At 38.1% G+C, this 24009-nt stretch overlaps 1 protein-coding gene across 27 annotated transcripts in view; it reads right to left on the reverse strand.

Annotated features, from left to right (window-relative positions):
* TENM3 (teneurin transmembrane protein 3) overlaps positions 1 to 24009 on the reverse strand; it is an 817612-nt gene that overhangs the window by 138507 nt on the left and 655096 nt on the right. For all 27 annotated transcript variants that reach the window (XM_030491587.1, XM_030491600.1, XM_030491599.1 and 24 more), the window contains one exon: positions 1310 to 1547. In XM_030491587.1, coding sequence (XP_030347447.1) covers positions 1310 to 1547 — 238 coding nt within the window. The remainder of the gene's footprint in view (positions 1 to 1309; positions 1548 to 24009) is intronic.

Consider the following 24009-nt stretch of genomic DNA (forward strand, 5'->3'; position numbering starts at 1 on the left):
TCATCAGAAACATTTAAAAGATGAAAATATTCTACTTGACAAAAAATATTAACTCCAGGTTGGAACTAGTATTTAAGTCTTTTTATTTATGAACACAGTTAAAAAAAAAAAAAAAGGCAATAGAAGCAAACATCAAAACATCAAGGACCATCCCCACCTACTGAAGATTAACCAGTGTTTGGAAAATGTCGAACATCCTATTCCCACTACGAACTTATTTGTTCTGTAAGAAAATTCTTTCTTACTGTACTGAATTGTCTAAGTATGATGAAATCCCTTCAGTTGGAATCCTATTCCACAATGTCCATGTCTCATAAGCAATACAGGAGGGTCCAACAAAACTAAGAAAAGGAATAGCCATTCCCACACTGCCTTACAGAGGAGCTGCCTGAACATCTATGGGGACAAAACTAACAAATACAGAATCTTCAGGTCACATATGTTTCAAATTAGTCAAAATCAGATGAACTATCTTTATTTTGCTACAAAACATAATTTAAAGGGATTCAAAGAATGAACCGAAGGGATTTAACAAATATTTTCAAGAATTACTGTCAGGTTCAATATAGTTATAAATGCTCAGTTTGATGACTAAATTGGAATATTATGAATTTCGTTAATAAAAAATTAGTGCTGATTGAGTGTTACATGAGTATTAATTAATCACTGTAGGTAAATTCAGCTCTGTGCCAGTAAGTCCTATAACATTTTTTATAGATAAATCAGCATTATACATCATTCTGCATCTAAAGAAGCTAGTGTTACCCTTTATATTAGCTGCTTCTTTCCTAGAGCCAGTTATCAATTCTAAAAGACAAAAAAAAAATGAGGACAAATTTATCATTATACCAGAACTGAGTTCTTTCGTCTCACCAAATCCTAGGCAACTTTAATAAACACCTAGCCTCACATGGGTATTTCCTTAAAGGGACAGAGTACAAGAGTTAAAAAGTATTACTGAAAGTTCCTTGACATTTGGTCTGTATGGCAGCATGTATTTGACACACAGCATATCTGGCAAGCAAGGCAAGGAATTTCTTCCAACAGTTAAAAGTCACAGATTATAAACAAGAAGGAAAATGCTTGTATGGAAAAATTAATATACTCTGAGTCCAATCACTCTGCAATAGGAATTGTAAGGGAAAAGAGTGTCACTGAGGATTTTAGAGAGCAGACAGATTTTTTAGTACTGCATAGTTTTCAGTTTTGCTTGCTGAATGAAGGGAAGTATTCGCTGCTGGTCATCTTTCATTGAGTTAAATGTTTTCTTTAGAAGTGCCACAGTCTGTAATAGTACCTAAGTAATTACCTGCTTTCCAGTGGCGCATTACTGCCAAGGACCCAGCTGTCCTGCAGCTGGACTGACTCAGGTGTGGTTTGCAGCTCGGCGGGCAAAGCAGCCGGCGGGGCCGGACTCTGATTCCTCCTATTTGTCAGTGAGTTTCTGTTAAGTGAGGTGATGGATGGGTGATGCTGTGCTGAATGTTGCTTGTGAGAAGGTGGCAAAGGCTGCAGGGTCGACTGGCCTTGGTTATTTGGAGGTTGCTCTAAGAAGAAAGAAAATTAAAGTTCGTTATACACCATCTTAGCATTTGCTACAACCAAAGCAGAATGAGAAATTCAATATAATCCTATCATCTAATATATTTGCATATTATTCTATTAGCAGACATCAGTGACATTCTCTAAGAGCAAGTTTACCCTTGATACACCAAGTTCTAATTAATATACAACAGATGGTAAAATTGCTTTTGGTTTTAATTTGTTTCATTTTTTTTTAATATGGTTTTATTAACACCTACAGAAAATAGCATCTGACAGATCCCCTAATGTGCCTTTAGATTTCAGCTTTTTTTAACAAACCAACCCTGAAATTAAATGGGTAATTTCAATAGAACACAAAGGTTTTGGAATGCATATAATCCCTATAATTATTTAATGGAGTTTTTTAAGCTTTATTTAACTGCAATAAATTATTACAAGCTAGTTGCTAAACAGCAGTAGGCTACTCTAGTTTAGTGCATTTCAAATAAGGCAGATCTGCACTATGATCTACTAATAGATGCTAAATATTCTTTAGCAGAAGGTCACTCTGTGAAGCAGATGTTGCTTCATGGATATTTAACAGACTGAATCACATCTGATTACAACGTCAGAAGACCCATATACTTAATGACCGTCACATCCATTAGAATACACACAGAACAGATTTTCCAATTTCACACCATGCAATGTAACTACAGTTACATTGAGTAAGTCACAGGTGATCAGAGACTCAGGCCATCAAAACAAAAGGAAGCATTTTTTTGATATAACCAAAGTACACAACACCCATAAAGCTTAAAACTAAACCTCAAACCAGCAGAACCCACAATCAAATACTTCCATCAATGTTAGGTTTTAGCAATCTTTTCTATAAAATCCATAGTAAATGTCATAAATAGAAGACAAACCTTGCCATACAACACAATGAACACACACAAAAACCCCCTCAATACACTTCGTCATGATTTAGCAATGACAGATGATGCTTAAAAATGTAACAATATGTAATTCAAATTGCAATCTATTTCATAAACTACTGTGGGAGAACATACCCCATAATATAAATGCAAGTCTTAGGCAGAGCAGAAGATACAGGGCCTGCACTTTGCTCACAGTGTAAAGGCTTTCACATAGTTTTTAAATTAGTTGTTTAATCTGCATAAGCAATTCCCTGTTTGGAACTGGTTATAACTGCAAATTGTTACAAACCCAATAATAATACCTTGGTATAGAGAGCACAGGAAAAGTATTTCTGTTGAAACAGATGTTTTCAATAATTTACGGGCAACTACTATAAAAATAATTCAGCAGAGAGCAATTTCTCAGGTCATGAACATAAGAAAATTTGAGAATGTTAAGGAATAGATGTGCTAAGCTTAAACAGAAAGTCCAGCCTTCGGAATAATTTCCTTTCTAAGAACCTTCCCAGTTCTTCTTTCCAGTTTTCTTGCATGGACGAGTTTCGTCACAAACAGCAGCAATGCTGAATCTGTCATTAAAATAATGACAGCATTTACATTGCCAGTAAAGTTTTCAACACCAAATCCCCAATACATTAATGAAAAATTACCTTCCAGGAAGGATGCAGCTGATCAGCCTTGTCTTCACCAACGCTGACACAAAGTGTGTCACTGCATGTGATTACAATCACTATCAAGGGCTTCAAGCCACATTTCAACAAGCCAGCTAAAGGAAAGTTAACAGACTAACACTAGCAAAGAGTTTTTTTCCATGTCTACTTAAAATTTTATCTGATTTAGATTACAGGCTATTTACCGGCTGGTGCAGAATTAACTGTGGCCCTATATTTTATAATATACAGGTGTCTGTGTACATAAAAATATATACATGCACATATGTCTGTATAAGTATTTCCATATGTCTGTGTAAATATATACATGTATAAATGATAAGTTACACAACAGAAAAAAAAAAGTTAAATAATTTTCATTAATTTAGTTTTAATCAAACTACATAATCAAAATTGGCTAAGGATGTGACTTCCCTTTTTGACTCTATTACCTGCATGGCCCTGTTCAACAGTGTTGCCGTGCTCAGAGCCATACCGTCCTCCTCCGCAGCTCCTACCAGCTGAAACATTATTCTGACATCCTTCTTCATTGATTTCTGTTCTAATTTAAAATCTCAGCTGAAAACCAAACTTTTAATTTATAATTTTTAGGACTACAGATCTTGCACCATCCATTGCTAAAGACAAAGCAGAGACTAAAATAATGTTGTTCTCCTGCACGAAGGAGGATGTAAGGGGATGATGCCAGGCCTTCAGGCTTCTCTCAGTGAAAGGTCAGACCTTCCCACACACTCTACAATGGGGAAGAGGGACACTAAAGGCTCTGTAAAGGATATTTATGCACTCCCCAAATAAATGCTTAGATCTAGTAAGTACACCACTAACATGCTGGGGGAGTGAAATCGTATTCCTCAGCTGACAGGCCAGCTACTCGGGCCACTGCTTGGGATTTAGATTACTTTCCCAGAATTTTATTATGAATTTACAAAGCCCTTCTACTACATAATATATAAACATTACTGACACTGAAACTACAGAGTAACATATAAAATAAATTAAGAGCTGCAGGATGAGCGTGTAACCATAAGGCACAGGCTAGAAGGGAGCTAGGAGAGCACAGCAAGTGCAATTTCACAAAGATCACACATCCTCGAAGCCCACTGTCTCTCTCTATAAGATGCTGCCAGGTGACATTTTCTAGTGTCCAAGGGTGACTTCAATTGGCAGGGAATCTACAGCCTCCACAGAATCTGAAATGCCAGAAAAATCTGGAATGATTTACTCCTCTTCTAATTATGCAAGAGCTACAAGTAGAATTGTGCCTAACAAGATCTGATTTTCCATAAATCAATAGAGCTAAAATCTATATTCCTCTGAATTTCCTCAGTCCTACATTGTTGTTCTGAATGACAGATCACTGAGGAATGCTCTTTCAATACTTTCTTCAACCTGCTGGATTTCCTGAATCCACTGTTATTCTGATTGCCACACAATTTCTAAGAGAAACATCAATCTTGCACCAGCTTTCAGTATTACTGCAACTTCCACACAAAGCCATCAGTTTTAGGTAGTAACTCTCGACACCACTGTGACACTATAAAAGTACTCTCATTGCATATGCAGGGAAACTGAGGTATATATAGTAAGTGATTCACACAGGTCTCCTGAGAAATCAGCAGCACAGCCAGAAGAGTACTGTTCTTTTGCTTTTTGTAATTAAGGAATTTATAAACAACAGCGGGAGTTTCATGACACAGATACATACTTCATGAGCTCTGAAACACTGGAGACTACTCCTTGTAAAAATACTCCTGCATGTGCCACAATGGCCAGGATTGAGACCTTGTAACTCCTCCTTCCTCTCTATCAATCAGCTTGTTGGAAAATGGAAATCTTAAAGGAAAACAGTTCTTCGTCCAGTTAGTGAAAAGATCAGTGGTCCTAGGACCTGGCCAGGGCCCTCACAACAAACCACTTATTAGAAATTTTCTTCTTATATACTACCAGGAAGAACAAAGAGCATTCAAATTTGATAAAGCGCAATTGTCTTGAAATACTTAAAAACTACTGTAGAAAGCTACAGTTGCTTTGCTTTAAATTGGATTTTAAATGCTATCCTAATTGATTTAATCTAAATGGGAATGTCTGCTTTACACTAAAAATAAGCAGGTATGGGTACAGGTGGTCTTAGATCTAAAAATGGTAAATTCTAATTAAAACTTTCTTGTTTACTCTAGACCTTAATGACTGTAGAACCATCCCACTCATCTTAAACAGAAAATTTTTGTTGTTAAGAAGCAAATGTAAATTGACCCAGAAACCAGTCTGTGTGTTCAAGTTGTTCAGGTGCAACAAAAATGCCCCATATTTTTGAGGCATTTGCTGCATAAGTCAGCAACAGATAATTATGCATGCAAACATATGTACAGAACTCAGAAAAGTCACAAGAAATTGGGTGTAAAGCTGTCTTACTACAGTTACATGAATTTTTCAAAACATACTTAAATTGTTATTTACTCTAGGGAACCACAGTGAAGCAAAGCAGCCATTTCAATTGTAGAGGTAAATTACATGCACTCTGTGGCATTTTACAAAACCTTTTTCTTTTTTCTTTTTCAAAAAAGTAATTTACATTTAATTAATTTTATCATTTAATTGTTACAGAATTTGAACAGCATATGAAAGAATACAGAAAAGATGCATACGTGAAAGTAAAAAGTAAGCAGAGAAAGACATTATGATAACTACTGCCATTTGGGGGAAAGGGGTTAATTCAGAAGGAGAAAAGCAGACCAAGTATCCATGAAAAAAAGTAATTTGTTGCACACTTTGTGTGATAGCCTTTCTATAACAGGCAGATCACTGAGACCTGCCAGCTAGCTACTCATCTAGGAAAAAGAGGTGATTTCCATTTGATAAGGATTAGGCTTTTTAATAGTGTATAATTAACGTTAACTTTGAGTTTCCATGACAAACACAAAAGCGAAGACTTCCATTATGATATAAACATTTCAAATGTGAACATAACGTAATTCAATATCTATGTCTGTGAGAGTCTTAACTCTTCCTAGCCAGGTTGCTAATTTTTAACACTCTTTAGAAGAGTCTCTGCCATAGTAAAGCAAATATCCACAATGTACACAAGAAGTAAGCAGCTGGAGTAGACTGAATGTTTTAGAAAACTGGTAACACAACATAAAACCTTTCATTTCCAGGTCACTAGTCTCTGGTCTGGTAGCCCTTGATTGCTAGCAGTCAAAAGTAATTTCCATAGAACTGGTTTGATTTCCTCAGTTAAACACTTTGATGGACTTGAAATTTTACCTAATTGACACGTGGACATATCTCCAAAAGTACTGTAAACAGAAGTGGGATTTACCTTTGAAATCCCTGCAAATTGTAGAAAGTGGTATTACGGCTTAATTAATTATTCCTAGAGCTCCCAAAGCAGTTCTTTTTTTAAAGTCCCTGCTTACAGAGGGTAAGAGGCAACCTCTACCGCTATGGCCGGGGCTTCAGTGATTCTGCAGGCAAGTAAACCCAAACACTCCAGAAGTCTCTGGTCTGGGAGCACCTTTCATGAAAAGCTGTATTTAAATAATGAAACAAAAAGAAGCTTATGGGTTTAGAGAAAAATCACATATTTTAAGTGTCCATTTGCAATTAAACAGATCTGCCTTTTGAATGAACCACTGCTTCAGTGTACTTTTTCTGCCAAGGTGCGCAAGACAGTTTCCATTCTGATCATTTACTACAAGCTATAGTGGCAATCCAAGATAACTCGCTCTATATGCTCATTTCGTGGTTAATCCCACTAAATTTGTTTAATCTTCTCCATGTCCAAATGAGTTGGCAGGCTCTGCCCTGCCAGCTGCTTTAAGGATCCAAACCACACACTCAGCGCAAGGAATGAGATGACACAGTGCCTACCAGCACAGGAGAGCCATTTCACTCTGATTTGAGCAACCTGGTCTAGTGGAAGGTGCTCCTGCTCGTGGCAGAAGGGGTTGGAAGTGGATGATCTTTAAGGCCCCTTCCAACCCAAAACATTCTGTGATTCTACGATTTGTTGTCAGCCTGCACTATCTTTTTTTGCTTGCTTTACAGTTAATGGACATAGAGATGGAAACAGAATTAACCCGCAGCCGCTGCTGCTGACTTCCTCTTAAAGCACTCTGTGCTTCTGTGCCAGCTATGTGGTGACAAGAATGTAGAGAAGTGATAAGGACACTTTGATCAAAAGATGCATCTTGCGTGTATGTGTATACTATTATAAAATGGAAAAAAGTCATACAAGTAGCTTGATCAAAGCGGGCCAATGTTTGTCTCCTCATCAGTACATTGCCTGTAGGGTCTGACAACCTGTCAAGCTACCCAGGAGTGAGAAACTACCAATGAATTTAACTGCAGGATATGCTCTGAAAGATTGCATTGCCTTGTTAATGCATCCCAAGTTTGGAAGAATTGATAAAGAAAATCTGAATCTTGTTACTTACATTGCACATTTTCCTTTAAATCTCAACATTTTACTTTTTAAAGAGAAACAAAGACTTCTGCTGTGGAAGAGAAGAAAGACTTATTTGATTGTGGAGAAACTCAAAACGGTCTCATGGTGCACACATGGCACGTATCTGTCCAAGACCTACCAGATGACAAGAGGAAAGAAGTAGCTAGAGCTCCCTGGAAGTCAGTAGGATAGTCCCTAACACGTAACATTGGTATTTTAAATCACAAAGTACATGTTGATGATTTCCTATACCCTGTAAGTAAGTGGTTATTTACACTAGAAGACAAAGAAACAAGTCATGCACAAAACCTGCCATCTTCAGGAACCGAAGAAGAAATATTTTTACCAACGTCTTTCAGCTGTGTCTTTCAGACGTGCTACCTGCAGGAGTGTTACTTCAGGTTAATGGTACACCTGCAACTTTGTATTTCCATTTCATATCCATTTAGCAAAGTATTTCCCCTCAACAATTTCACACTGATAATATCTGTGCATGCTCAGCTCTGTTTTATAATTCAGTTCTCTATAATGTTTTAGAAATCTTACTGCAGCAAACAGAAACCATCAGTTATGATCTTTTCACAAAAACTTTGTTAAGCATACAAACTGAACTTTAAACTTACTTGAAAGGCAGAATTTTTTGTCCCTGGTATTTTTAAAATAAACAAGCAAAAAAGCTATATACCCTATATGATATGTGACCCTGTGAAGAAAGATAAAATAACTTTCTATTTTCTGTCATTTACTTTGAAAATCTGATTAAGATAGATGTCTCTAGTTCGTAATTCTTCAATGTCATGTTGTCATAGTTCCCATCAGCAAGATGCTTTAAAGGCTTTCGATTAATATTGCATGCCAGAACTGAAATTACATCCTTTGTCATTTAGTTCTTAATGGTGCAAGTGATATCTATCAAGTAGTGTTTTATGAAGCATGTGTGATTTTTATTACAGGCTGTTTTCACAAATCTTCTTCAGGTTTCATAAAGACTGTTCATGGTTCACAACAAATATGCCCTGCATTTAAAATCATGCCAATTCTCAAATGCAAAATAAAACTGGGATTTTTCAGTGAGGTTTATCAGTAGAATAAAACCTCTTCCTTAATCATCTTAATTAGCAATGCAAAAATATTACTGTAAGCCTCTCAACTCTGCATGAGAACTACATAGTAAAAACCTCCAAACAACAACAACAAATGTAATCATGTATTACTTTCACAAGTAACAGGATATGTCTGCCAAGTCTTGTAAGTGCCTTAGTTTTTAAAATGGAGGTGACACAGACATTAAATCAGAAGATACAATATTTCCCTGTAATCCAAGTACAACAGAGATTTTCATTTGAAGCATCTATCTTTGTAAACCAAGATGCATATAGTTAAAATCTCTTCAATTTACTGGAAGACACATATTTAGGAGCAGTTGAGAAGGAATCTTCGGGTTGGTTTTATTTTGGTCAACCTGCCATTTAAACAAAAACGTGCAAAGTCAGTAAAACTGAAGTCTTAGAGGACACATGAACAGAACATATTTTTCAAATATTTTTTTGTCCAAAGACATAAAGAGCTTTCTCTTGATACCTAACAGAGTAAAGCAAATACTCTGCAGGAAGAAATACTGCCCATTGAGAAGAAAGCGGGCATTTCTTCCACAGATGGTGGTGAAAGGAAAAATCGGAGGATATACTTCTGAAAGGTTTATTAAATGTTGTTTCCACTCTCTGTTGTTCACTGTGGGAACTGAACCAGCTCACTTTTAAAACATTTTTTCCATTAGCTGGAATTGATTCTCAAAGCATTCCAACCTATCCACCTCCAGCCTGCAACTACTCCATTAACCCCTTCAATAAATATGTAACATGCAGTCAATATTATGGCAGGCAAAATCTGTTTATTTTAAATACCATACAGTGATACATGCCTTCTCGTCCATGGTGCCATATAAGAGATCAGCTAACAGAAGGTAGTTACAAAAGCATATAGGGTGAAAGAGCTCAGGTTGGGAGAACCAATTCACCTGGATCAAGGAAAACCAGTGATGATGCCGTCATCCACAAGGCAGATATTTTAAGAAACAAAGTGGACTGAAACTTCGAAGGTTTTCAAGTGAATTGAGGATGGTTTAATCATCTTATGAAAGCTGAAACAGAGATAAATATTTCAGCTTCAGTGAAAAAAGCTGTAGTGGAATTAGTTCCTCAGACAACCTTCCTAATACTGGCCTTTTTATCCCCAGAGGGATTTAAGACCGAAGATGAAAAAAGTGCAAAAACACTGTTAAAGTAAATTGAAATTTAACCTGCTGGCATAACATACTTATGATCTTGCTTTTCAAGCAAAAGAAATAAAAAAGATAACATAAAATGCATGATGGCAACTACGCACACAAAATGAACTGGAAGAAACAGTGTACTTAAAATCCCGCTGTCGTATTACGTGGACACTATCTCCTTCCACCCCAGGCTAACCCACACAGTAGTTAACAGGGACACTAATAGACATTATTTCTATTCTCTTTTTAGGATCTGAGGTCTGTGAAACCAAAAAACCCCTCCAATGGCAAAATGTCACTCACTTATTTCCAACAATTTACTTGGAGATCAAACTAGGAAAAGATGCTATCACACAGTGAGAAATAACAAAAGCTTGCTCCCTTTAGACACAGAAATGGCGTTCAGCTTAAATTATGCAGAGATCAAAACATAATAATGCAACCTTTAGTGGTGTGCTCCTGGCCTGGCTTCCCTGCAGTGGGATTCAGATCTTTTGCAAGACTGTGGGCTCAGGTTTTTTTCCCTGGGGGACAGCAGTCTTCCAAAGCAATATTCTATGGGGCGGGGGAAGCACCAAGCCCACAGGCTTCACTTAAAGTCATACTTGTTTCTATTCAGAATAGACTTTTATGCATCTTCATGAAAGATTATCTTTCGTCCTTGTTTAGAGTCAGAAGTGAGAAAGTTATGCAGTTATTGCTAGCTTTAGATAATCTTCTTTGCTGATAACTCGTGGAAATCAGTGGAGAAATACATTTTGAGCTCACAAATGGAAGGCTGGCTTTTTAACCAGAGAATTCAGGTTTTCACTGAAAGAAAACAAAACATGAAACAAAAATGCAGAAGTTTGGCTGAAAGACTTTGTAGGGAGAGGAACAAATTCAGCTTTCCAAAATGCTGACAGGAGACTAGAATTCACACGAAAAGTCTCCGAGTACATAGCCAAAACCTGCCTGTAAAACACAGGTAAACCAATGTGGAATATCCCATTTCCTGCTTTGCTCATCCAGCACCTTCTGTTTATTCCAGATACAGACAGACACTTAATTTTGACTGCAAAACTTGGGATTTATAAATAAATGCTATATATTAAAAAAGAAGTAGCATGCTTCAGCTGTAAGCTGAATAAGTTCTATAATCCTGATTCAGGCAAAATGACAGTGTGTAATGTATGTACTCATTTCATACCACATGTTTAACTGGAGTGTGGTATGGATTGAGAAGTTCGATGTACGACTTCTTAATAGATTTCCTAGCATTTTCAAGTGTTAGATAATTTTGGTTCCTATCCAAAATCATTAATCCAAAGTGAGCTATGACTGTCTATTTTTTCTTTGTTTTCTGATTTTATTTCTTAATGCTTCTAAGAAAAACAATTTGCCAAAGCTATTTACTTTAGAAGCACAGATACTGCTATACGGCTTAACTCCATCCCCAAACTTTTAAAACCTTTACCCTGGCAAAATACACTTACAAGTCATGATTACACAATGCTTACAGCTGACACAACCAGTGCTGCAAAAAACTACCTTTCTTCCCAATAAATAAAATGGCAGCTAAAGGGTCTTTTACTACTTACTAAACCTGACTTTCACTGACATACATGTGACATTCATGAAGAAGGAGCAAAGCACTAGATTTCCTCAATTCCAAGAGCCAGGGGGAAAATTCTTCACTAATTAAATGAACTGAATTTTTGCCATGGACTTGTAAAGGTTAATGGCGCCATTTGAACATTTTGTAAACTTACAAATACAAAAGTATTTTGAAAGGCCCCCAAATTAATTCATTATAAGCATGCTCAGCCTTGTCTAGGAAGAGAAGGCCACACTAATAAAATCTGTGAAAGATAAGCTAGGAATGGGAAAACACAATATAAAACTTGTAAGCACAAATAGGTGAGTTTGTTTCATCAGATTTGAAAGAACTCAGATAAGAGGGATTCATGTTTTGCTTTGGAGGAAATGAAAGAGGAACAGGGGCAGTGAGATGAAAAGAAAACCATGGGGGAAAAAGTGGTAGAAAAGAGGTTGAACGAATAATAGCCAGAGGAGATGCAAAAGTGGACAGCTAAGAGAAAAATTCTAAGAAAAATGAGAAAGCATATACGATTTTATTAGAAAATCCTAATAACCAAACTTTTATGAAATACATCAAAGTAAGATGCTTACTTTACAGTCTTGACTTTTGAAAAAGGAGTTTAATCCTGGCTTCTAGATTTAAAGGCAGCTTGGGCCTTAGAGCAAGAGAGAAACAAAGCAATAGGTCACCAGATCAATTTTTGTCTCCAGATTAATTCACCTGTTATCAACTGTAAGGAATATTCAGATCATGAAAGACAGCAAAAGAAGAGGGAACCAAGCTTCCAAAATAGCTTTTAAATACTTTTTTCTCCTAACTGTGTCAGGGAAGAGAAATGCAAGAGGGGGGGCCTCCACAGGAGCAAACTGAGGAACTATTGTTCTCTAATGACTTTAAATAAGCTTTTTAGGCTTACGTGTGAATTAGAATTTTGTTCTTCCTCCTTATGTTTAAAAAAAAAACCCCACAAAACCCTCTCGATTTTAGTAAGATATTATTCTATTGTAATGACAATCAACTCTAGTTAGGTATCAATCAAAAGAACAATTCCATCGCAAAAGATTTCTTAGAAGATGTTCTGGGTTTCCACTACTGCTGCTTCCCGCCTCCCTTTTCAGAAGGAAGACGGAGTCATTAACCCTCAAATCAAACATAAACTTTGAATTGCTAGAGTTGAAACAAAAACTACCTTTCAGTCTGACTGTCTCAGTTCATGTAACTTACCCACAAAACCCTCCCATATCTAGCATAGCATTTGAAGTAAATCTATGATAATTTCAGAGGTATCAGTGGACACGGAGAGTGATTTAATTAAGCATTTGGATGTGTTCACTATTCTGCAAGGGCTGTGAAGGACAGCAGTATGCTGAGCAGCTTAAACAGACTGTAATATAGTTAATGATAATAAACAATTATGCCCAATAATAAACAAAAAGTTAAGGAGTAAATTCCAGAAGTATTTTTTAAATATAAAATTTGTGTATAAAACACAGCAAACTGTGAAAATCAGTCTTACGTTTAAATTCCAGAAACATTTTCATAAGTGACTGTGGACTTTGCCTTTTCCTGTATATATTTTCATTGTCATACTTGTGTTGCTGCTTCAAAGCTGCTTCCAGCAGGTGATCTTTCACTTCAATTTCTAACTAAACTTTACAGCATGTCACCTGAACCAAGCTCTTTTAAAAAACATGGCTGATTCATGTCGTAGTAAGCTCTTCCTTTTAATAACACTGCTGTAGTTCTAAGGCAGACACTGACAGAACAGGTAAAAGGTAGAGAAATCACAGCTCACAACTACACCCTTTGATTTAAGTAGCCAACTAGATACTATACGCATAAAGACACCAAAAGAGCAGAGCTAAAATAAATGTTTTTGAAACAATGGCAAAAATACACAAATAAGCACAAAGTAAATCACCACTGTGGTGCAGTGAAAAGTGATGAAATCTCCCATATACTGTTAGGAAATGAAAAGTTGAATTCCCTGCTTTTCAGGCAATTGGAGCATCAGAAGAGACGTTGCTGCTTCTTCCGGGGTAAGCAAAGGTTAAATAAAATGATTTGCTATGATTTTGTGTCCTTCTGGCAGAATTACAAATGCTACATACTACTTAGTTCTTCAAAAAGATTGATCTCGAACCTCCTAATAGTAACCCAATTTCTACATAACCAGTATTAGAGTTTCAAATTATTTAATGTGCAGAAACTGTGTAAACTCCCTTTACACCTAACAGCTGTCACTTTACCAGTAACAGTTTTGGCAAAAGCATTTCTTGGTATGCTGGGAGAGCACTTAGAGAAACAGCTTGCTCACCCTGTAACATTGCTGATTTATAAAGCAAGCTATGCCCCAGTCAAGCGGGACAAGATCTTACACAGACGTAGAGCCAGAGAAGATCTGAATGACTGGAGTCTGGAAACCTCCTGCTTTCCACTTGCGGGGAAACTCCCCTCCGTTTCTAGCATAATCACGCCCTCTCTGCCTCAACACGTTTCCCTGGTCCATCTCCTGGTTAAATTATCATAGGGAAAAATGCCTTTCTTTTTGTATTCTGCTGTAACCCTCTCGCTAGTGACAAGTAATGGGTGTGTGGGAGTGGTATGTGACTGTGAGGGAAGCAGATGGTCTCAGGCCAAGAACTCTGATATTCAACGTACTTTTATAACTACTACTGGGGGCTAAAACCAAACATTTCAGGGGGGAGCACTGTCTTGTGGCAAGACCGCAGCACAGTAAGTCCAGGAAATATCTTTTATCTTATTTCTGGCACAGCCAGTGGCTTACAGTGTGATCACAAGCGATTGAGAAGCTTTGTCCACCCAGCGGTCTTGCTGCCGAAGCTGGTTAATGATAACCTGCCAAGGCACAGGGGGCTGCAGTAATCAATTTTTTGCCCAACAGCTCTTTGCTGCTCTTGAAATGAAAGATGTTCTCTGGGTGAAATCTGAACAGATACAGCAGAGGTGGGTAAAGGTCCTCTGCTCTCAGACTGAATTTACAGTGAAGAGCACACAGACCAACGTGTTTGCGGAGAGGAGGAGGAAGGGTACAATTTGCGTACTGCTGAGGGATGACCCCACACTGCTGCCAAAGTGGGGAATTGGAAGGGGTATTCGGAATACCAGATTTTTTCTGATATGGGTCAAGTTTCCATCACTTTTCCACAGAGAGAGTCTGCTGGTGAGAAAGCACAGGCAACCCATCCCACCTGCTCCCTGGAGCCCCATTTCCCTGACTGTGCAGGTGTAAGTGTGAAAATTTCACACATGCATCCTTCCTAAGGTGCGAGGTTTCACAGATTACATGTGGCATTACAGGAGAATGTTCTGTCTTCCACAATGATAAACCAGTGTCACAAACAAGGCAACATGTTCAGCAAAAGCTACTGGTTGCTTTGTAGTCTCAGGTGAATTACATCTATTAGAAAGATTCACACTTTGGAAATAAATACCTAAAGAAAATAAATACAAACAAAAACCAATGACTTTCAGGTAATAAGCTGCAAAGATTACCTCAGAAGCAAATGCTTTTAGAAGCCACAGACATGACAATTAGTAGCATTTCTGGAAGCTGAAAGTCTAAATAGCTGTCAGCAACTCCACTAGCAAGTGCAAGTTATTTACAACAGCAAGCAGACAGATTATCAAGATAGCAGAAGCACTGATTAATTGTGTAGCCTAAACTGGCAATAAAAACAGTGTAAAGCCCTGTATGTGTGAATGTTTATTTTTAAATAGGTACATTTTGGTTCCAAGTTTTCTTCTTTTGGTTGTTATCATTTAATAATAATCCTTGCATCAAACTGCTCTTTTTATTTTTTTAGAACCTTGAAATGTAAAAACCTGACTTTGTGGTAGCCTCAAAAGGACTTTTCAAATTTCTAAATACCAAGGAGATACTTAACAGAGGCTAAGACCTATTTTAAAGTTTTCTGCAACAATTACAAAATAAGATGCTTGCATTGCAATAATATTCCATAACCACACAAACTTCAAGCCTAGATTAGAAAACATTTTATAGCTCTCAGTAAAGTTTGGGTGAGGAACTTCTAATTAATTTTGGTAAGTATGGACTTCTTCATGGCATGTTACATGTATTATATGCTCTTCTTTCAAGAAAACTGAAAAATCTGAAGAATTTTCACATTCAGTGATTTATATTCAGAACCTTTTTCAACTTCTCAAAAAGGCAAACAATAATGTATCTTCAAAATACCTACCCAGTGTGCTGGTTTTGGCTGTGTGGAGTCCCACATGACAAGTCACAGAAACTGCTGAAGGAGGTGAATCATTTGCAGAAGTGAAAGCCATCCAACTGGCTTTAGATATTGCTGAACGAGAAGAATGGCCAGTATTTTATATGGCTCATGGATGGTGGCAAATGCCCTGTGGGGGTGGTTGCAGCCATGGAAGCAGAGCAACTGGCAGCACAGAGGTAAACCCATCTGGGCTGCTGAATTATGGCAAGATATTGCTGCTCAGGTAGAGAACCTGTTTGTAACAGTATGTCACACAGATGCTCACATACCTATGCATCGGGTCACTGAAGAATATGGAAAGAGCGTACAGGTGGACCCAGCTGCTAGAACTGAATTGGCTCAGGTGGATTTGCTACATAAACATTAGCTATTTATAATTCGATGGGCCCATGACACATCTGGACATTTAAGGAAGGGATGCAACATACAAATGGGCTTGTGATTGAGGGGTGGACTTGACTATTGATGCCATAGCACAGGTTATTCACAAATGTCAAATGTACACTATAATCAAAAGAACCAAGCAGCTAAAGTCTTTTTGGCATAAAAGACTATGGCTGAAATATCGAGAGGAGGCTGGGCAGATTGACAGTACCATACTACCATGAACCTGCCACGGGTAAGCACCATGTGCTTACAATGGTGGAAGGGACTACTGGATGGTTGGAAACATACTCTGTGCCCTATACCACTGCCCAGGACATTATCTTAGGCCTTGATAAGCAAGTTTTATGGTGACACAGCACCCGTGAAAGAACTGAGTCATTCAATAGGACTAATTTCTGAAACAACCTCATAAACACTTGGGCCAAAGAGCATGGGACTGACTGGGTATATCACAACCCCTATCATGCACCAGCCTCTGGGAAAATGGAATAGTACAATGGACTGCTAAAAACTACACTGAGAGCAATAGGTGGTGGTACATTCAAGTACTAGGATACACATTTAGCAAAAGCCACTTGGCTAGTTAACACTAGAGGATCTGCCAATTGACCTGGCGTGCCCAAGCAGAACCCCTGAGCATGATGGAAGGAGGTAAGCTCCCCACAGTACATAAAAGGAGCTTTCTCGGAAAAACAGTGGGTTATTCCTTCTTCAGGAAAGGGTAAACCTATTCATGGCATTGTTTATGCTCAAGAACCTGGGTGCACTTGGTGAGTAACACAGAAGGATGGGGGAGTCCAATGTGTATCTCAAGGTCATTTAACCCTGAGTGCAAATATCCATGCTTAGAGTTGCATGTTTTGGGAATACAAATGTATTATTGCTGAGCAGTGCTTACACAAAGTCAAGGCCTTTTCTGCTCCTCCTACCACTCTGCCAGCAAGTAGGCTGGGGGCGCACAGAAAATTGGGAGGAGATGTAGCTGGGACAGCTGATCCCAACTGACCAAAGTGATATTCCATACCATATGGCATCATGCTCAGCAAAAAGCTAGGCAAAAGGTTGGACAGGGAGCCACTGCTTGAGGACTGGCTGGGCACCAGCCAGTTGGTGGAAAGCAACTGTTTTCATTTGCATCACTTGTCTTTCTGGGGTTTTATTTCTCTCTCTTTTTCTTGTTTTCATTACAATTTATTATGATATTTTATTTCAATTATTAAACTATTTTTATCTCAATGCATGCGTTTTCTCACTTTTACCCTTCTAATATCTTTCCCCCATCCCACTGTGGGGGGGAGTGAGTGAGCAGCTGTGTGGTGCTCAGCTGCCGGTGGGGGTTAAACCACAACACCCAGCTATCAACCAGACATCAATATGCTGTAAGTCTAGACACAAGAAGAAACTTAAGCCCTCATCCCATGAAAAGCAATGGATATACTTGTTCTGGAACCCAGATGGCTGTGGTTGCTGGCATGCAAAAAGTCTACTCTTGGCCAACAGACAGCTACACAGATCAGCCTGGTTTTGACTAGCTCTGACAGCATCACTCAGACTGGTAGGAAAGTATACAAAAGGGAAGGCATTTGCAGTGCCCCATGGCCCCATGCTTCATGCAAGCTCAGAGACCTGACATAAATCTTCTTCATTGTTTCTTTCCAGTAGGATCCTTGTAGCTTCTTTAAGTAAATGCCAGTTGATTATTGTTTATCATGTCTCCAAAACTTCAAGTTGCAGAAAAACATCACATCTGCCAGAAGCATGATTCCTGCTTTATGGCTGTTTATATTCAAACCTCACCCAAATGTATGCTGTGGGGGCACTATTGAATATTCCACATGCTATGAGAATACAGATGAAAATCATTTGGGCCATCAAAATATGTGATTCATATACTGAAGTGAGAGATGATGCTAGCTCTTCTCTAGAAAATCTCAAGAAAGAAAATCGATGCCCGATGTGCTGCTCCTCATGCAAGTCTGTTTTTCTGTAAGTTACATGTACAGCTCATCTTGTGTCAGTTTTCATAGTCCCAGCTGGTCAACTCATCAAGTTTGTGTACAATGAGATGTGTGAATCCCCCCTGCTTGATAAACTCTCAAGGTATTCAAAGTTGCATTTTCACTTGGTACAGACCTTTGCTGAACATAGGTAAAGATGCCAGATGTACTCCCTCCCCCTAGAGCTAGTGCTTGGGTGTTTAATGGCCAGGGCTTTTGCTAATACCAGTAGCCTCAATGACCTTTTTAACAGTTTCCTCTTCCTGATAAAACCAGAATAATTCTGGTTACTGGTACACATGCCATGAAAGTCAACCCCAGTTGGCATGTGTCTCTTCTAGATAAGAAGCACCTTTCATACAACAGACGGGAGCATTTTGAGTTGTCTTTGGATTTGTGCACACAGAACAAAAGGGAATGGCAGACTAACTTCTATGTGGATGATTTTCTCCCCACTTAAAGAAAAAATCCTCAGTGTCTATCGGTTAGTTACTTAAGGCTATTCCATTAAGGACTGAGCTTAATCGTATCCACAATTCTTCCGCTGTATTTACTTATCTTTTTTGGTAGGGACAGGGAAACGTTCACAAAAAACCCATCACTGAGCAAATGAAAACTTATTTGAAAAGCAAACCTCAAGAAAGAATATTCAAGAAAGCTACGAGGTTCAATCTTCTGACTGTAAGAAGGTCCCTCTTGACCCACGATTTCTTTTGCCTTTACACAGGAACACACGAGGAGCATGCGGTTCTAGGAAAGGTATCTATTCTTACAGATTAAAATAATAATTTGTGTTGTCTCTGATATTTGCAGCACTGTTACAGCTCTTAGAATATGAATACTTCGCACTATACTGTAGTTACATGTGCATATGCATACAAAATTACTGTTAATAGAAATATAAATATTTGTCAGAAGAAGTACATTTTAATATTACTTTATGAATATATATTATACTTGTGACATGTCACTGCTGTTTACTAGAACTGAAGTGAGAAGTTACTGTGGCTGATGTTGCCTGTGATAATTTACATCTCCCTAGGGATAAGGGTGCTAAGCTTTCTTCAAACCACTTACTCTTGTACCAAAACTGAGCAATTACAGCTATGTCTCACACTTTGTCTTTTAAGGATGTGGCACGTTTATTACTTGCAAGAGGAAAACAACTCCTGCAATGATGTTTTAAACTCACTGGGCTCAGACAAAAATCAAAGTGCTGCCTATAAATGACAAAGTTAAATTTGTATACAGCTTCTATCTCCACAGCATGAGAGCACAAAAGCTCCAGGAAAAAAGTACTATTTTCCTGCTCTTTCTCTTAGCAAGACAGAGGTACTATGGAAATTTCAAGCAACAGCTTGAAAAAGTTTCCACAAACATTTTGCTTCTGTCCTAACAACCACTGGCTGTTGACCTACAAGTTACTATTTAAAATTCAATTATAAGGTGCAATGGTAAGTTGCAATCTTCAGAACTACAAGATTGAGAGCTTGTTTTAGACTTGTAACTTGTAAAACTATACACTTAGTCCTGCATTGCACATGCCTAACACGTAAATGCAAAATTCACAGTGGCTTGGAAAAAGACCTCAGAACACTAAGAACAAAAACAAAACTTCAATAACCAACTATGTGCATAAGTGTAATTGGGAAATTAGTCTTCAGCTGCAAAACAGAAATGTAACATTGAACGCATAAAGCTGTCCAATAAAATATATTCATTGCATCAAATGAAGGATATGATAATTACAAGTACTTTCCACAAATCTGAAAAGTTTAATGTAATAGAAAATAAACAGCCAATAAAATATGAACAATTTGGAAAAAATAACTTAAGCTATTACTTCTGAAATACAAAATTATATTGGTCTCGTTAATCAGTTCAGAGCATTGTATTAATGAATGGAAATGACTTCCTTGTAAGGTGTTTCTTTTACAAGGTAGTTTCTTCTACAGAGTCAGTGTGCCTCCCTTCTACATACTGAGCAAGAAAACAACAAAAGAAAACATCTGTAACTAAAAAAATTAAAGGGATATACAAATTTGAAGGATTATAATACTAAATGTAAACCCCACTGTTTGTTTGTTTTTCTGTTTTTCATTTTTCTACATTTCTTTATCTGATCTTAATATACACTGGGTAATTTGCACTGTTCTGTTACATAGTATCATATTGCACCTTACATGTAATAATGACATACTGAACATATGGTTGAGAAACACGATTGAGAAATTCCTAAGACTGATAAACTGATAATATAATCACAAGCTGAATTCTCACAAGTTTCCAAAGTATGACAGGAGGTGGGGAAAAAAAAAAAAGTTATTTTCCTTGTGCTTTAAGAAAAGCAACTTAAATATTCCTCATTCCTCTCCTGTTTCTTGCTTCATTTCTTTGGTTTTTTTTTTTTTTTTTTTTTGGGGGGGAGGGAGGTTGGGGTTTTTTTGAGAAGTAATAGACTCTAGGCAATGAAATCCCCTAAAAATGCAAACATCTGGGAAAGGAAAAAAACAAAGCACAATGGCAAATGTGTAGAGACAACCATTCAGACATGTCAAAGAGGTTTCTACTAGCATACAAGAGAATTACAAACTACTGAAGAAAGAATGGTGAAGGACTGACAAGGGAAGGATGAAGGCACTCAAGAGGAGAACCTCTGTCCTAGGACATAAAAGCAGCAGCTATCCTGTTTTTGCAATTTGCTTCAAAGAGCAATTCTGGTCTTGTTTTGTTTTGTTTTCTGACCATGTTCCAGGGTGCCTCAGAAGTATACTGCCCATATTTTCTTTCCTTTGAAAAGAAGAGATCCTGGGATCAGTTATCTCATACCACAGACATTCATCTATTCTGCGTTAGGATGCCAGCTAATTCCCTCTGACCACTCGAGCCTTTTGGAAGCCACCAGCACAACCAGAGGGCTGCTTTGCAGGGCTGCAATACTCATGCTTGGAGGGTGTGTGGCCGAGGGCACTGTGTGCCCCAGAGCAGATGGGAAGGCATGTCAGGCCCACTCCAGTGTTGCTGGCTGACTAGTCAGGGTGCTGGGAGCGCAACTGTTGAATTTTTGCTGGGCAAAATTAACTACTGAGCGTTCCCTGAGGCTATACAAAACTCCTCCATGCCACAAGGACTCTCAGGTGCTATCTCACTTGCACGCAACGTGGGAGTCACCGAGGCAGTGGTGTGCATATGCACATCATAAATATTTGTAAAAGCTTCCATGCACTACATAAAATGCTGACTTTTTCTCAGCACATCTAAACTCTTTTTGTCCATCAATTAATCATTCATCTCACACGTAGGCAAAAATGTGTCACCATCATTGCAATCATATCCTGATGCCACTCTAATATTATGATCTTTCCACTTACGTAAAAAGCAGTCTTTTACATACAGTGATGCTGTTGAAGTCCTACTTGCTGACTGCCTGTCACCTCTTGAACAAAAGTACCTTCTCTAATGGGACTACCTGAGCATGAAACACTAGAGAGAACACAGTTCCTAAAACTGCTTTCAATAATTCATTTATATCATTCATCTCTTCAGAGAAATCTGCAATTCCAAACTTGACTTTTCTCTGTTAAAAATCTGACTTTTAAAATACCATGTAATAACATTAACAAAATTCTGAGGACAAGAAAGTAAGATCTTCTAAAACATACTAATTTCTATACCAATTGTTAGCTTCAGCTACTTGAAATCTAGACAACTGCACAATACTGTGCACTACGAGCACGAATATGAAACTGTATAAACTGGAAATAAAAGAGATGGAGAAAATGGTTGGGGAAAAGAGCAAATCCAGATGTTAACTTTCACATAGTGAGCATGAAGAGCTGCTTGATAGCAAATTCACACATTAAAGACTGTGGCATTTCAGGTTAAGTGGGAGCATCTCACTGAGAAGTCAGAAAACAGCTAGCCTCTTTAGCAAAAGTGGTCACATTTCAGGAAGCTAGTGACACTACCAGTACCAACACATCCTTCATTTCTGCTTATAATCCTCTTGTAAGGATATTAAAGTATCCAAGAATATCTCAGTTCCCTGGGGCAGGACAAACAGCCAGCACCCAAAAGGTTAAGATTATCCTGTGCTGTTACATGCACCTGAGATTGATACTTTTCTGTATCTTTATCTCCCATTGTCCTCTCTGCAACTGCAAATTCCCCAAATAGCCACAGCAGCCATCAAGAGAAAAGGCTGCCGGGTTTTTTTGATCAATTTTCATCCCTTCTAACAGCTTTCCTGCTGCAGGAGTGTAAGAGGGATGAGAAGCAGGCAGGATGTCAGTTTTCATCCCCAATTATAAAGGAACTAGACTTCTTACAAGTGTTCATGTTTGTGTTTTTACTGACCCTTCTACAGATGGTTGGGATATTCTCAAAAGAAAAAAGAAGGGTTAAAGAAAATTCTGGACAATGAGGACTGTAATATGGATTAGAAGCATAATTTTTTTTTTTGTTTTGAAAAAAATACATGCTGCATAGCATTCCATTCCTTTAATGTGAAGACACTAATATTAAAAAAGAAATATGACATGGTTATTCTAATTATGTAAAACTGTAATTGGCACTTATTGCATAGGGCTTCAGAGGGATAGAAGCATGGCCTGGAAAGCAGATTTTTTCATTAAATAGCTGCCCCAAGGCAGATACATTCTGAACAAAGTACCTTTTCATGAGATATACCTGTCCCATGGAGAGAACAACAAAGAGATTGAGGAAGGGGAGGCAGGAAGCCTGAACAAGGAGAGAATGATACGAAAAGAGTCCATTAGAAAACACAAAAAAGGATAAAAGGGGAAAGTAGGAAGTGGGACGGAGTGGCATGGTATGGTCTAATAAAGGTTAAATGACTTAATCAATAAGAAGAAAAGGCCTTAAAAGGAGAATGGGAAAAAAAGAGGGAAAGGAGAAAATTAAAAGAGCGCACTTAAAGGATGAGAAGGATGAAAACTTAAGATAGAACACGAGGAAAAAACAACTGAAATTCTCCAAAGAATGGGAAGGAAAAGGCAAAAAAATCATATCCATGCATACAGATCACTTCAGGAAGCAAAAGGCTCGTCCCCATTTGCATCTGTGTATGGTACATTTGACTGTACAGCATTCTTCAGCACTTTTGAATGCTTAAGGAGCATTACAAAGATGAGTCATTAGGGATGGAGGTAAGGGCAGAAGAGTCCAGGACATCTCTACTTTCTCATCTACACTTAACCTCTTCCCTGGCTTGCCTCAAGGTGGCTTCCAGCAATTAGGCTCAGAAAGTGCTCAGGAAGAACATCTCCCTGCCTATTTTTCCAAGATGAGGGATGGTATCAGAAGAAAGTGTCCCAAGAATCCTGTTGTATATGCCCCTAGTGGAATAGGGGATTCAGGCCTGCCCCTCCATTAAGAGATCTGAACACCAGAAATTGATAAAGGATGGTGGATAAATAGTCTTCATTATTCATTTACTTTTCCACATGGGGGAAACTGCGCTTATGATGTCTGCTGACACTCTGCAGCAGTAATGTAGCAACGGAAACCATCATTCATACTACGGTAAACAACGAGTACACCAAGAAAAAGTGATCTAATTTTCTAGTGCCTTCTGTGGATTCAAAATCAGAGCCTTTGATGCATCACCGCTTGCCTTTGCTCGTATCTCAGTCACTATTAACAGATATGGCAAGGGGGAACTTGTTTCCCTCCAGAGATTCAGATAGCATAATGGAAATGGCACACCATTTTAGGATTATTAACCTACAAAGCAGAAGCAGAGCTTTGCTCTTGGGGGCAGAAATCATGGTGAAGAAGCTGTCTATATTTATGTCAGCAGAGAGCATGTTTTTGAGTGGCAGAGATGGTAGACTTCCTATTTTTTCCTTTCCTACTCAACATCTCCCAGGGAACCAAACAGAACTAGAGCAGCACTGATGAGGCA

Source organism: Strigops habroptila, chromosome 7 (assembly GCF_004027225.2).
Source record: "Strigops habroptila isolate Jane chromosome 7, bStrHab1.2.pri, whole genome shotgun sequence".
Classification (NCBI taxonomy): Eukaryota; Metazoa; Chordata; class Aves; order Psittaciformes; family Psittacidae; genus Strigops; species Strigops habroptila.